General features: G+C 42.5%; 1 protein-coding gene across 1 annotated transcript in view; it reads right to left on the reverse strand.

Moving 5' to 3' along the window:
* The window catches only part of LOC114571980 (protein jagged-1a-like), a 47,492-nt gene that overhangs the window by 7,383 nt on the left and 27,609 nt on the right, over positions 1-12,500 (reverse strand). The window contains exons 15-20 of the mRNA XM_028603328.1: positions 11,596-11,709; positions 6,507-6,620; positions 5,349-5,462; positions 5,142-5,258; positions 2,950-2,977; positions 2,497-2,582 (exon numbers count right to left, since the gene is read on the reverse strand). Of these exons, the coding sequence (XP_028459129.1) occupies positions 2,497-2,582; positions 2,950-2,977; positions 5,142-5,258; positions 5,349-5,462; positions 6,507-6,620; positions 11,596-11,709 (573 nt within the window). The remainder of the gene's footprint in view (positions 1-2,496; positions 2,583-2,949; positions 2,978-5,141; positions 5,259-5,348; positions 5,463-6,506; positions 6,621-11,595; positions 11,710-12,500) is intronic.

Here is a 12,500-nt window from a genome sequence, read left to right on the forward strand (position 1 = left end):
GGACAGATGGACAGATGGACAGATGGATAGATGGATGGATGGATGGATAGATGGATAGGCGGCACATGGCTCAGTAGTACAAGAAGGTTCTGGTTTCGAACCCAGGTCTTCTCAGGCCTTTCTGTGTGGAGTTTGCATGTTCTCCCCGTGTTTGCGTGGGTTTCCTCCCACCATAAACACATGCATGCTGGGTAACTATGACTACACATAACCATAAAGACATGCATGCCGGGTAACTATGACTACACATAACCATAAAGACATACATGCTGGGTAACTATGACTACACATAACCATAAAGACATGCATGCTGGGTAACTAGGACTACACATAACCATAAAGACATGCATGCTGGGTAACTAGGACTACACATAACCATAAAGACATGCATGCTGGGTAACTAGGACTACACATAACCATAAAGACATGCATGCTGGGTAAGTAGGACAACACATAACCATAAAGACATGCATGCTGGGTAACTAGGACTACACATAACCATAAAGACATGCATGATGGGTAACTAGGACTACACATAACCATAAAGACATGCATGCTGGGTAACTAGGACTACACATAACCATAAAGACATGCATGCTGGGTAAGTAGGACAACACATAACCATAAAGACATGCATGCTGGGTAAGTAGGACAACACATAACCATAAAGACATGCATGCTGGGTAACTAGGACTACACATAACCATAAAGACATGCATGATGGGTAACTAGGACTACACATAACCATAAAGACATGCATGATGGGTAACTAGGACTACACATAACCATAAAGACATGCATGATGGGTAACTAGGACTACAGTTGAAAATTAGCCGACTGGCTAACACTGGCGCATTTACAGAAATGTTCATTAATGTGCATTGTCCTAATCAAATTAATAAAAGAAACAGATGGATGGATGGGTGGATGGGTGGATGAATGGATGGATGGATGGATGGATGGATCGATGGGTGGATGGATGGATGGACAGATCGGTGGATGGATGGATGAATGGATGGACAGATGCATGGGTGGATGGATGGATGGATGAATGGATGGATGGATGGGTGGATGAATGGATGGATGGGTGGATGGATGGATGGATGGGTGGATGGGTGGATGGATGGATGGATGGGTGGATGGATGGATGGACAGATCGATGGATGGATGGATGAATGGATGGACAGATGGATGGGTGGATGGATGGATGGATGGATGGATGAATGGATGGATGGGTGGATGAATGGATGGATGGATGGACAGATGGATGGGTGGATGGATGGATGGATGAATGGATGAATGGATGGATGGATGGACAGATGGATGGGTGGATGGATGGATGGATGGATGGATGAATGGACAGATGGATGGATGGATGGATGGATGGATGAATGGATGGATGAATGGATGAATGAATGGATGGATGGATGGACAGCTGGATGGGTGGATGGATGGATGGATGAATGGATGGATGGATGAATGGACAGATGGATGGATGGATGGATGGATGAATGGATGGATGAATGGATGAATGGATGAATGAATGGATGGATGGATGGACAGATGGATGGGTGGATGGATGGATGAATGGATGGATGGATGGATGGGTGGATGGATGGATGAATGGATGGATGGATGGACAGATGGAGGGATGGATGGATGGATGAATGGATGAATGGATGAATGGATGGACAGATGGATGGGTAGATGGATGGATGGATGATGGATGGGTGGATGGATGAATGAATGGATGGATGGATGGATGAATGGACAGATGGATGGATGAATGGATGAATGGATGAATGGATGAATGGATGAATGGATGAATGGATGGATGGACAGATGGATGGATGGATGGATGGATGACAGATGGATGGATGGATGAATGGATGGATGGATGGATGGACAGATGGATGGGTGGATGGATGGATGGATGGATGGATGGACAGATGGACAGATGGATGAATGGATGGACAGATGGACAGATGGCTGAATGGATGAATGAATGAATGGCTGGATGGATGGACAGATGGATGGATGAATGGACAGATGGATGGATGGATGGATGGATGAATGATGGGTGGATGGATGAATGGATGAATAAATGGATGGATGGACAGATGGATGGGTGGATGGATGGATGAATGGATGGATGGATGGACAGATGGATGGATGGATGAATGGATGGACAGATGTATGGATGGATGGATGGATGAATGAATGAATGGATGGATGGACAGATGGATGGATGGACAGATGTATGGATGGATGAATGAATGGATGGATGGACAGATGGATGGATGGACAGATGGATGGGTGGATGGATGGATGGATGAATGGATGGATGGACAGATGGATGGGTGGATGGACAGATGGATGGGTGGATGGATGGATGTATGAATGGATGGACAGATGGATGGGTGGATGGATGGATGGATGAATGGATGGACAGATGGACAGATGGATGGATGGATAGAGAGAAGAGTGAGCACTCACTGATCCTGCAGTCTGGCCCGGTGAAGCCCGGAGCACATTCACAGCGGTACCAGTTGTCTCCGTCCACACACGTCCCGCTGTTGTAGCTGCACAGGGACACACAGGGACACACAGAGATACACAGAGACACACAGGGACACACAGAGACACACAGGGACACACAGGGACACACAGAGACACACAGAGACACACAGGGACACACAGAGACACACAGGGACACACAGGGACACACAGGGACACACAGAGACACACAGGGACAACATTGGTTAATTGGTGTTTTTAAACATATGAGCGTCTCTCAGACTCCGACAGAAGATAGAGAGTGTCTGTCTGTCTGTGTGTGTGTGTGTGTGTGTGTGTGTGTGTGTGTGTGTGTGTGTCTGTGTGCGTGTGTGTGTGTGTGTGTGTGTGTGTGTGTGTGTGTGTGTGTGTGTGTGTGTGTGTCTGACTCACCAGGGATGAGGACTGCAGTCGTTGGCGTCTGGACGATAAAGAAAGAAACAGAGTTAGAGTTCACTCAGCGCAGGTTTAAACTAAATATGTCGAGTCGCCACGTTCTCTCTACAGCTATTGGACGGACTGCAGCTAAAGCTAGGAACAGACATTCATGAGACCCAGAGGAAGGGTCATTCATCAAATTCCCTAGATTAATCCCGTAGTTTTGTGTGCACATTTTTAACATCTAATACTGCGGAGATTTGTTATATGCCTAGGTATATTTATATATACTGTACATCATTGTCTATTGTTTACAACCGTACAGATTGTCACAAACATAACTTAAGTCTTTCTTAGCTAAGGTTCATTTAGTGACTGTAAAAGTATACAGAGTGTAAAATGGTTTGGGCTTACTATGTGCTCTGTATTATAAAGGAAAGTTTGCCGCAATCCTTAGGTTGACATCTTATATACTGTCTATGGTTTAAATGAGGTTAGAACTTCCGGGGTAACAGGAAGCTAATTGCAATTCTTAAGGAATACAATTATTAGCCTTTAAGATGTCTTATGGCTTCGTCTAAGGATAATGTTAATTATGAAAATGTTTAGCTTTATAGTTATTTGTCTTTATCTGCATTAAGCTGTATTTATCTACTCACCTGCGTCACCCCTGTATGTTATATGTTGGTATGTTCCAATTTGAGGGGTAGGCCGCAGCCTATATAGAGTAGTATGTAGTGTAGTATTTGCTCAAAAACAGAGCTGGAGTATACGTGAAGGTAGTAGGACGTAAGTCTGCTGGATGATTGCCACGTTAAACCTGATTTAAGGTCTATTAGTGAATAGTTGTGTATTTATACTTCCAATTGTTTTGACTCTCAAGTCAATGTTAATTTATTTCCTTGAAAGTGCTGTCTAGTTACTTTTCTTAATTTTGTTAATTTTTTCTATTATCATTTTTGCTTATGGTCCTTAATTGGGTCATTGATAATAAAAGCCTATAATTTTTCACATAACCTTTGCCTCACCCTGAGTGTTAATACCTGCTCAAGGCTACTCAGCGCATCTACCCTCAACAGTTACCATCAGCCTCACATCTAAATAGAGGTGTTGTGTCTGAGTGACTAATGTGACCAGCAATCTTTGAAACTGGTCCAGTATTGAACGAGAACGCTGTAACATGAAACAGCCCCGAAATCACCATCACCAAACTCCACCAGACTCCATGTAAATAATCAGGACTTTTAGCGTGTATAGAGCCAGCATATTTCCACCAGACTCCATGTAAATAATCAGGACTTTTAGCGTGTATAGAGCCAGCATATCTCCACCAGACTCCATGTAAATAATCAGGACTTTTAGCGTGTATAGAGCCAGCATATTTCCACCAGACTCCATGTAAATAATCAGGACTTTTAGCGTGTATAGAGCCAACATATCTCCACCAGACTACATGTAAATAATCAGGACTTTTAGCGTGTATAGAACCAGCATATTTCCACCAGACTCCATGTAAATAATCAGGACTTTTAGCGTGTATAGAGCCAACATATCTCCACCAGACTCCATGTAAATAATCAGGACTTTTAGCGTGTATAGAGCCAGCATATCTCCACCAGACTCCATGTAAATAATCAGGACTTTTAGCGTGTATAGAGCCAACATATCTCCACCAGACTCCATGTAAATAATCAGGACTTTTAGCGTGTATAGAGCCAGCATATCTCCACCAGACTCCATGTAAATAATCAGGACTTTTAGCGTGTATAGAGCCAGCATATCTCCATCAGACTCCATGTAAATAATCAGGACTTTTAGCGTGTATAGAGCCAGCATATCTCCACATGTAAATAGGTGAATTAAGGGTTTATTTCAACCAAACCAGAGTGGTGATTGTTGGAACAGTGGAAAGATGAACCAAGACGGCTTTTGATAGTTTGATTTAGTGTGTTTTACGATAATAAAAGTCCTGATTATTTACATGGAGTCTGATGGAGTTTGGTGATGGTGATTTCGGGGCTGTTTCATGTTAAATAAAAAGGATCTTACCCTTTAACTAAGAGGTCTATCTCTGTAGGGATCCATCCCATAATGTTGTCAGACACTTAGAATAATAATCTGAGTCTGTCAGCGGCAACAACAGAACGTTTATCTTGTTTCGTGTCTTGCTTAATACTGGATTAAGGTGTAGGGTGGCAGTGACTCACTGTGGCTGCATGTGGCGCCCTCCCAGCCCTCCTTACAGACGCAGTTGAACGAGTCTCCGCCCGCCACGCAGGTTCCTCCGTTCTCACAGGGACTCGGCACACAGCTGCTGTTCCTCCCTGGAGACACAAACACCGCCGTGAGTCCGTTTTCACAGAAACACGACGACACAAACAAACAGACTGTAAAGGTGGCGTGCGTGCGCTGACCGATGTTACAGCTGGCGCCCTCCCAGCCGGCGGCACACAGGCACTTGAAGGCGTCTCCTTCGTCGTAGCAGGTTCCTCCGTTGTTGCAGGTCGCCTCGTCGCACTGACTCTCTCCTGCAGACAAAACAATGACGTCAACATCTGGAACACCTGCAGCGTTCACGCAACGCACACGTTCTCGGATCTCTAAAAACTTTTAATGGTGTTATCTGAAAAGCACATTTCAGCAACAGGGCAACTCAAATCGTAAAGAGCAGTTCAAAACAAAGGTGACAAAAAAGCAACAAAAAAGGGCGACAAAAAAGGAGACAAAAAGGAGACAAAAAGGAGACAAAAAGGAGACAAAAAGGAGACAAAAGGCGACAAAAAGGAAACTAAAAGGAGACAAAAAGGGCGACAAAAAGGTCTAAAAAAAAGGAGACAAAAAGGGCGACAAAAAAGGAGACAAAAAAGAGACAAAAAGGTCGACAAAAAAGGAGACAAAAAGGTCGAGAAAAAAGGAGACAAAAAGGAGACAAAAAAGAGACAAAAAGGACGACAAAAAAGGCGACAAAAAAAGAGACAAAAAGGCGACAAAAAGGCGACAAAAAGGAGACTAAAAGGAGACAAAAAGGTGACAAAAAGGAGACAAAAAGGAGACAAAAAGGTCAATAAAAAGGGCGACAAAAAAGGAGACAAAAAGGGCGACAAAAAAGGAGATAAAAAGGAGACAAAAAGGGTGACAAAAAAGGAGACAAAAAGGGCAACAAAAAGGAGACAATAAAGGAGACAAAAAAGGAGACAAAAAGGGCGACAAAAAAGGAGATAAAAAGGAGACAAAAAGGGCGACAAAAAAGGAGACAAAAAGGGCGACCAAAAAGGAGAAAAAAAGGAGACAAAAATTGTGACAAAAAGGAGACAAAAAGGGTGACAAAAAAAGAGACAAAAAGGAAACAAAAATGAGACTAAAAAGGAGACAAAAAGGAGACAAAAAGGCATTTTCCAGCTGATCTAGGAGGCTTTTTAAAGACTTTATTTAGCTTAAGAAGGAGATTTTTCTCAACACATAAAAGGAACACATCCTTCAGTTTATCACAAATGTTCAACATCATCACATATGGACACACACACACTCTCTCTCTCACACACACACTCACTCACACACACACACACACTCACTTGAGTGGCAGGTCTTTCCCTTCCAGCCGTCGTCACACTGGCAGTAGAAGTCGTTGAGCAGATCCCGACACTCGCCGCGGTTCTGACAGGGCGCCGAGCTGCAGTCGTCCACGTCTGCAACATCAGGAGATATCTCTCACTTTAGTGACAGGCTTAAAGACACACTATGCAACATTTGTACCTTAATATAACAGCTTTGAAGTCATTTCGATGGTAAACAAACTCGTGGTAGGGCGAATCATCCCGATACCGAAGCAAAGTAAGTAAGTAAGTAAGTAAGTAAACTTTATTTATATAGCACCTTTCACAGACAAAAGGAGTCACAAAGTGCTTTACAGTAAAACAAAAACAGAGCAAAGACAACACAGCTATATGGCTAAAAATGCTTGTCTAAAAAGATGAGTCTTCAGGTGTTTTTTAAAGGTTTCCACAGAATCCAACGCTCTCAAGGCAGAGCCCTGGGGCCACCACCGAAAATGCACGATCACCTCTTGTTTTAAAACGTGTTCTAGGAACAATTAAGAGCTCCTGGCTTGCAGACCTCAAAGAGTGACCAGGAGTGTGTGCGTGCAGTAGATCCTGGATGTACGAGGGCGCTTGGCCATGTAAGGCTCTATAGGTAATAGTTAAAATTTTAAAATTCACTCTAAAACCAATCGGTAGCCAGTGAAGAGCCTTGAGCACAGGAGTAATGTGAGACCTCCTGCTGGTTTTAGATAAAAGTCTTGTCATTCTGTATGACTTGCAGTGAGCCCAAGGATGATTTGTTTAAGCAGGTGTACAGTACATTGCAATAATCCAAACGAGAGGAAACAAAAGCATGAACAAGCATCTCCATCTCTCTTTGAGAAACCACAGATCTAATTTTAGCAATGTTCCTGAGATGGAAAAAACAGGAACGAACCACAGACTTCACATGACTGTTAAAACACATAGATTTGTCAAAAATGACACCCAGATTACGCACAGCATTACAGTCTGAAACTGATAGAGTCCCAATGGCCTGCCTAATCCTAGGGGTAATATTATCTGGGGCAAAGATCATCACCTCAGTTTTGTCAGAGTTTAATTGCAAGAAATTGTCAGCCATCCATTTGTTAATGGAGGCTAAACAATTGTGCAACAAGGACAGTTTGTCTAGCTTATCGGGGCTAAAAGATAAATATAACTGGATATCATCAGCATAACAATGGTAAGATATACCTTCGAAACTACCAATAATTCTACCAAGAGGAAGCATATACAGGCTGAATAGCAAAGGGCCAAGCACAGAACCTTGTGGCACACCACAAGACAAAGGAGCAGAGTCTGACAAGTAAGTTCCCACAGACACAGAAAAACTCCTGTCCGAAAGATATGAAGAAAACCAGTCCAGAGCTGATCCAGTAATGCCCACAGTTGATTTCAGTCTTTCAATCAGAGTGCAGTGGTCAACCGTATCGAACGCTGCACTCAGATCCAGAAGGACTAGAACAGAACATTTACCCCCATCAGCAGCCATTAAAATGTCATTAGAGACTTTCAGGAGAGTAGTCTCAGTTGAATGGTTTTTTCGAAAGCCAGACTGAAATTTATCGAAGATATTATTAGAATCAAAACTCTATTCAGCTGGCTCGCAACAACCTTTTCTAAAATTTTTGAAATAAAAGGCAATTTAGAAATAGGCCTGTAGTTTTTAAACAAAGCTGCATCAAGATTGTTCTTTTTCAATATGGGGTGGACAACAGCATGCTTAAAACAGCTAGGGACCTGGCCTAGCTGAAGAGATAAATTTAAAATTGAAACCAAACATGGTCCAAGCAGATGTATTGTTTTTAAAAGTAAAGATGTTGGTAAAATATCAACAGGACTTTGGGAAGGTTTCATTGAGCCCACTAGCTTAATTAAGTCATTCAGGGACAAGGGGCAAAAGGAGTCCATTACCGAAAGTCTCTGATGAGTAACAATATGGGCGCTGATGGAATGATGCCTGCCCTGATAGCACTAACCTTGTCCACAAAATGAGACAAAAAATGGTTGCAGTCCACATTTGAAAACACAGGGACAATACACTTAGTGGGAGAAACAATGTTGTTAATAGTCTCAAACAGAGCTTTTGGATTGTTTTTACAGGAAGAAATCAGCTTAGTAAAATAAGAGGCTCTAGCCTCCTTGATCGTTTCATTTAGGTCAATTAAGAGCTCTTTAAGATACAGGCGATGGACTTGGAGCTGAGTTACTTTCCATAAACGCTCAGTTCTCCGACAGATACGCCTCGAGCTGCGAATGGCATCATTCATCCACGGGGTTGTATTAACAGAGGGTAATTCTCTAATTTTAAGAGGCGCCACTTTGTTCAGCAGCAGGGTGCAATGATCAAGAAACGACTGTGCACAAGCATCAACATCATCCGAAATAAAAACTGAGCTTAAATCAAATGCGTCTGAAAATATTTCAACAGCGAGCTGGTTAATAAAACGTGACCTGGACGTCCGTTTAGCAGGCACAGGATCATCATTACAAACAAGATCAAATGAGATGCATTTGTGATCACTAACAAATACATCATCGATGCAAACATTATTAATGTTCAAACCATAAGAAAAAAAAAGATCTAGCGTATGACCCTTGCTGTGCGTAGGACCCAACACATGCTGAGAAAAATTAAAAGATTCAGTGATATTTATGAAATCAACAGCATTTTTGCAAGTATCATCGTCCACATGAATATTAAAATCACCAGCAATAATCACTTTTTCCAGCTTGATGGTGGATGATAAGAAATCAGAAAAATCATTAAGAAAAGATGCCGCTGGCCCAGGTGGCCGATATATTAAAATACAATAAAATGAACTGGAACGACCAACTTTAGTAATCTGTAGTTCAAAGGAAGAGTACGTGCCTGCGCTCAATGACTGGCAGATGAAATGTTTTTTAAAAACCACAGCAAGACCTCCACCTCGGCCTGTGAGTCTTGGGGTGCTGATAAAAGTACAATCCACAGGACAGAGCTCATTCAAGTGATAATAATCCAAATCCCGTTGCCATGTTTCCGTAAGCAACATAAAGTCCATGCTCTTGGAAGTTAATAAATCACTGAGCAAAAGAGACTTATTTGCAATTGAACGGGCATTTATTAAACCCATCCTGAGCGATGCAGGAGCACCTGAAGCAGAGAGAGAGGCTCGCGGCAGCGACCTCAGATGCACGGAACACACACTGCGGCCAGAGGCAGGTTTTCTCCACAGGGGGCGTTTGGGGAGACAGAGCGGAGACATGACGGCCTGGAGTCACAGTCAAAGACCCCCAGCTTCCGGAGCTTTTTTAGCTGAACTTGTCTCCCTGCCCTTTTTCCTCGCTTCCTCTGTCGTTTATGAGAGGGTCGTATTTGGCCCTCTCCATGCCGCATACAAACAGCCGATTCAGATGGACAGACAAACGGGGCTATAAACTCACCCGTAACACTCCAGGTGCATCCACCACTGCACTCCCCCATAGAGGATCGGATCAGCAGCAGTGTTTGGCGATCGTACACCCACGCCGTTGACACAACATTTGTTGACAAACTCAGTAGCAATATAGCACAGGAAACAAACAAAACGAGACGGGACGAGCAACCAGCAGCCGCGGCGAAGCCAAACACAGGCGCCGTGCCGGAAGGTGCGTTCAAGATCTAGTGAAAGGCGGTGCAGGTTAGAGAGGTGGCGCCTAGGGCTGGGCAATATATCGATATTATATCGATATCGTGATATGAGACTAGATATCGTCTTAGATTTGGGATATCGTGATATGACATAAGTGTCTTTTCCTGGTTTTAAAGGCTGCATTACAGTAAAGTGATGTACTTTTCTGAACTTACCAGACTGTTCTAGCTGTTCTATTATTTACCTTTTCCCCAGTTAGACATTACATCAACATTACTTATTACATTATTTATCAAAAATCTAAGTGTGAAGATATTTTGTTAAAGCACCAATTGTCAACCCTAGAATATTGCCGCAATATCGATAGCGAGGTATTTGGTCAATAATATCGTGATATCTGATTTTCTCCATATCGCCCAGCCCTAGTGGCGCCCCTCCAAATCTCGCTCCAGAATCACGACTTGCCTTGTCGAACATGTAAGAAGCAGCCTCTGTGGAAGACACTAGCAACTCTTGGGCTCGCTGTTAGACACGGAAACTGCATAGTATGGCTTTAAAGTTAGGATTCAGCGACTTTGCTCTGACACAATGACGAGTCCTCTTTAGATTTGTCTGTACAGCAGAGACGTATTTGACGGGCTGGTCTCACAGCAGCTGAGAAAACGTTGGCCTTGAGATGGCAGCAACGGGCCAATTCACTTCTTTATGTTGTCTGTGGCCCGAACGCATCAGAAATACATTTCAGAATCACAAAAGAGATTTATTACCAGGTAAGTAACACTTACTGGAAATTTGGCGACAATAAAGGCAAAAAAACAGCAACAAAAAAGGCAACAAAGGGCAACAAAAAGTAGACAAAAAGGAGGAAGGAAGTTTGACTTGGTATAAGGTGCATGCATAAGAACAATAATATAAAATAAATAGACAGTAAATACAGAAACAGATATCACAAACATACATATGACTGTTTAACATTAAGAAAGTAAAAAAGAGGCTGTTTGTTGTTAGGCCTGCACGATTAATCATGATTCACATTTTTCCCCTAATCGTGCAGGCCTAGTTTGGGTCAGTGCAGGATGTACAACATGTCGAGTGATGTGCTAAAGTTCAGGACATATACTGTAGGATGTGCAGAGGACGGGCACCAGTCTTAACACTATTCTAGCATTGGGATGCAACTTAAACCCCGTTCAGGATAGAAAACCTGCAGCTATTTGCTACACTGCAACATTTAAAAGCTGCCGGTTTGAACCGTTAAGACGGTGTATCATCTGCATAGAAGCGAGCCTTTGTGCTTCCGTTCTAACTTCAGACTTTTCAGGCTTCTTTGTAGCTGGAGGTCATTTGTTGTGTCTTAAAATATGAACGAGGACAGTGAGAGTGTGATGCTTGCTACAGCTGCATTTCTCTGCACCGTCTCGTCCTGCTGCAGCAGAGGATGAAGAGGGAGGAAGAGGAGCACTCACTATTGAGGCAGGTCGGTCCGTCCCAGCCGTCGGCGCAGATACACTCGTACTGACGGACTTTATCTATACAGGTTCCTCCGTTCAGACAGGGGGCGCCCTCACAGTCGTTTACATCTGGCAGACAGAGGAGCAGAGAAACAATATGATATATGTTTAGGATTCATTTAGTTATTATAGTTAAAGGCAAGGCAGCTTTGTTTGAAAAACACATTTCAGCAACAGTGGTTTACATAAAAGATACATTAAAGAGCAGTTCAAAACAAAGGTGACAAAAAAGCAACAAAAAGGAGACAAAAAAGAGACAAAAAGGCAACGCAAAAGGCAAATAAAAAGAGACAAAAAGGTGACAAAATAGAGGCAAAAAAGCAACAAAAAGGCAACAAAGTGTGACAAAAAGGCAACAAAAAGGAGACAAAAAGGCAACAAAAAGGAGACAAAAAAGCGACAAAAAGGAGACAAAAGGAGACAAAAAAGCGAGAAAAGGTGACAAAAAAGGCAACAAAAGGAGACAAAAAGGAGACAAAGAAGCGACAAAAAGGAGACAAAGAGTCAACAAAAAGGAGAAAAAAAAGTAACAAAAAAGAGACAAAAAAGCAACAAAAAGGTGACAAAAAGGTGACAAAAAAGAAGACAAAAAGGAGACAAAAGGAGAAAAAAAGCAACAAAAAGGAGACAAAAAAGCGATAAAAAGGTGACAAAAAAGGCAACAAAAAGGAGACAAAAAGAAGACAAAAAAGCGACAAAAAGGTGACAAAAAAGGCAACAAAAAGGAGACAAAAAGGAGAAAAAGAAGCGACAAAAAGGTGACAAAAAAAGGAGACAAAAAGGAGACAAAGAAGCGACAAAAAGGAGACAAAAAGGAGACAAAGAGGCGACAAAAAGGTGACAAAAAGGCAACAAAAAGC

The sequence above is a fragment of the Perca flavescens genome, chromosome 2 (assembly GCF_004354835.1).
Source record: "Perca flavescens isolate YP-PL-M2 chromosome 2, PFLA_1.0, whole genome shotgun sequence".
Classification (NCBI taxonomy): domain Eukaryota; kingdom Metazoa; phylum Chordata; class Actinopteri; order Perciformes; family Percidae; genus Perca; species Perca flavescens.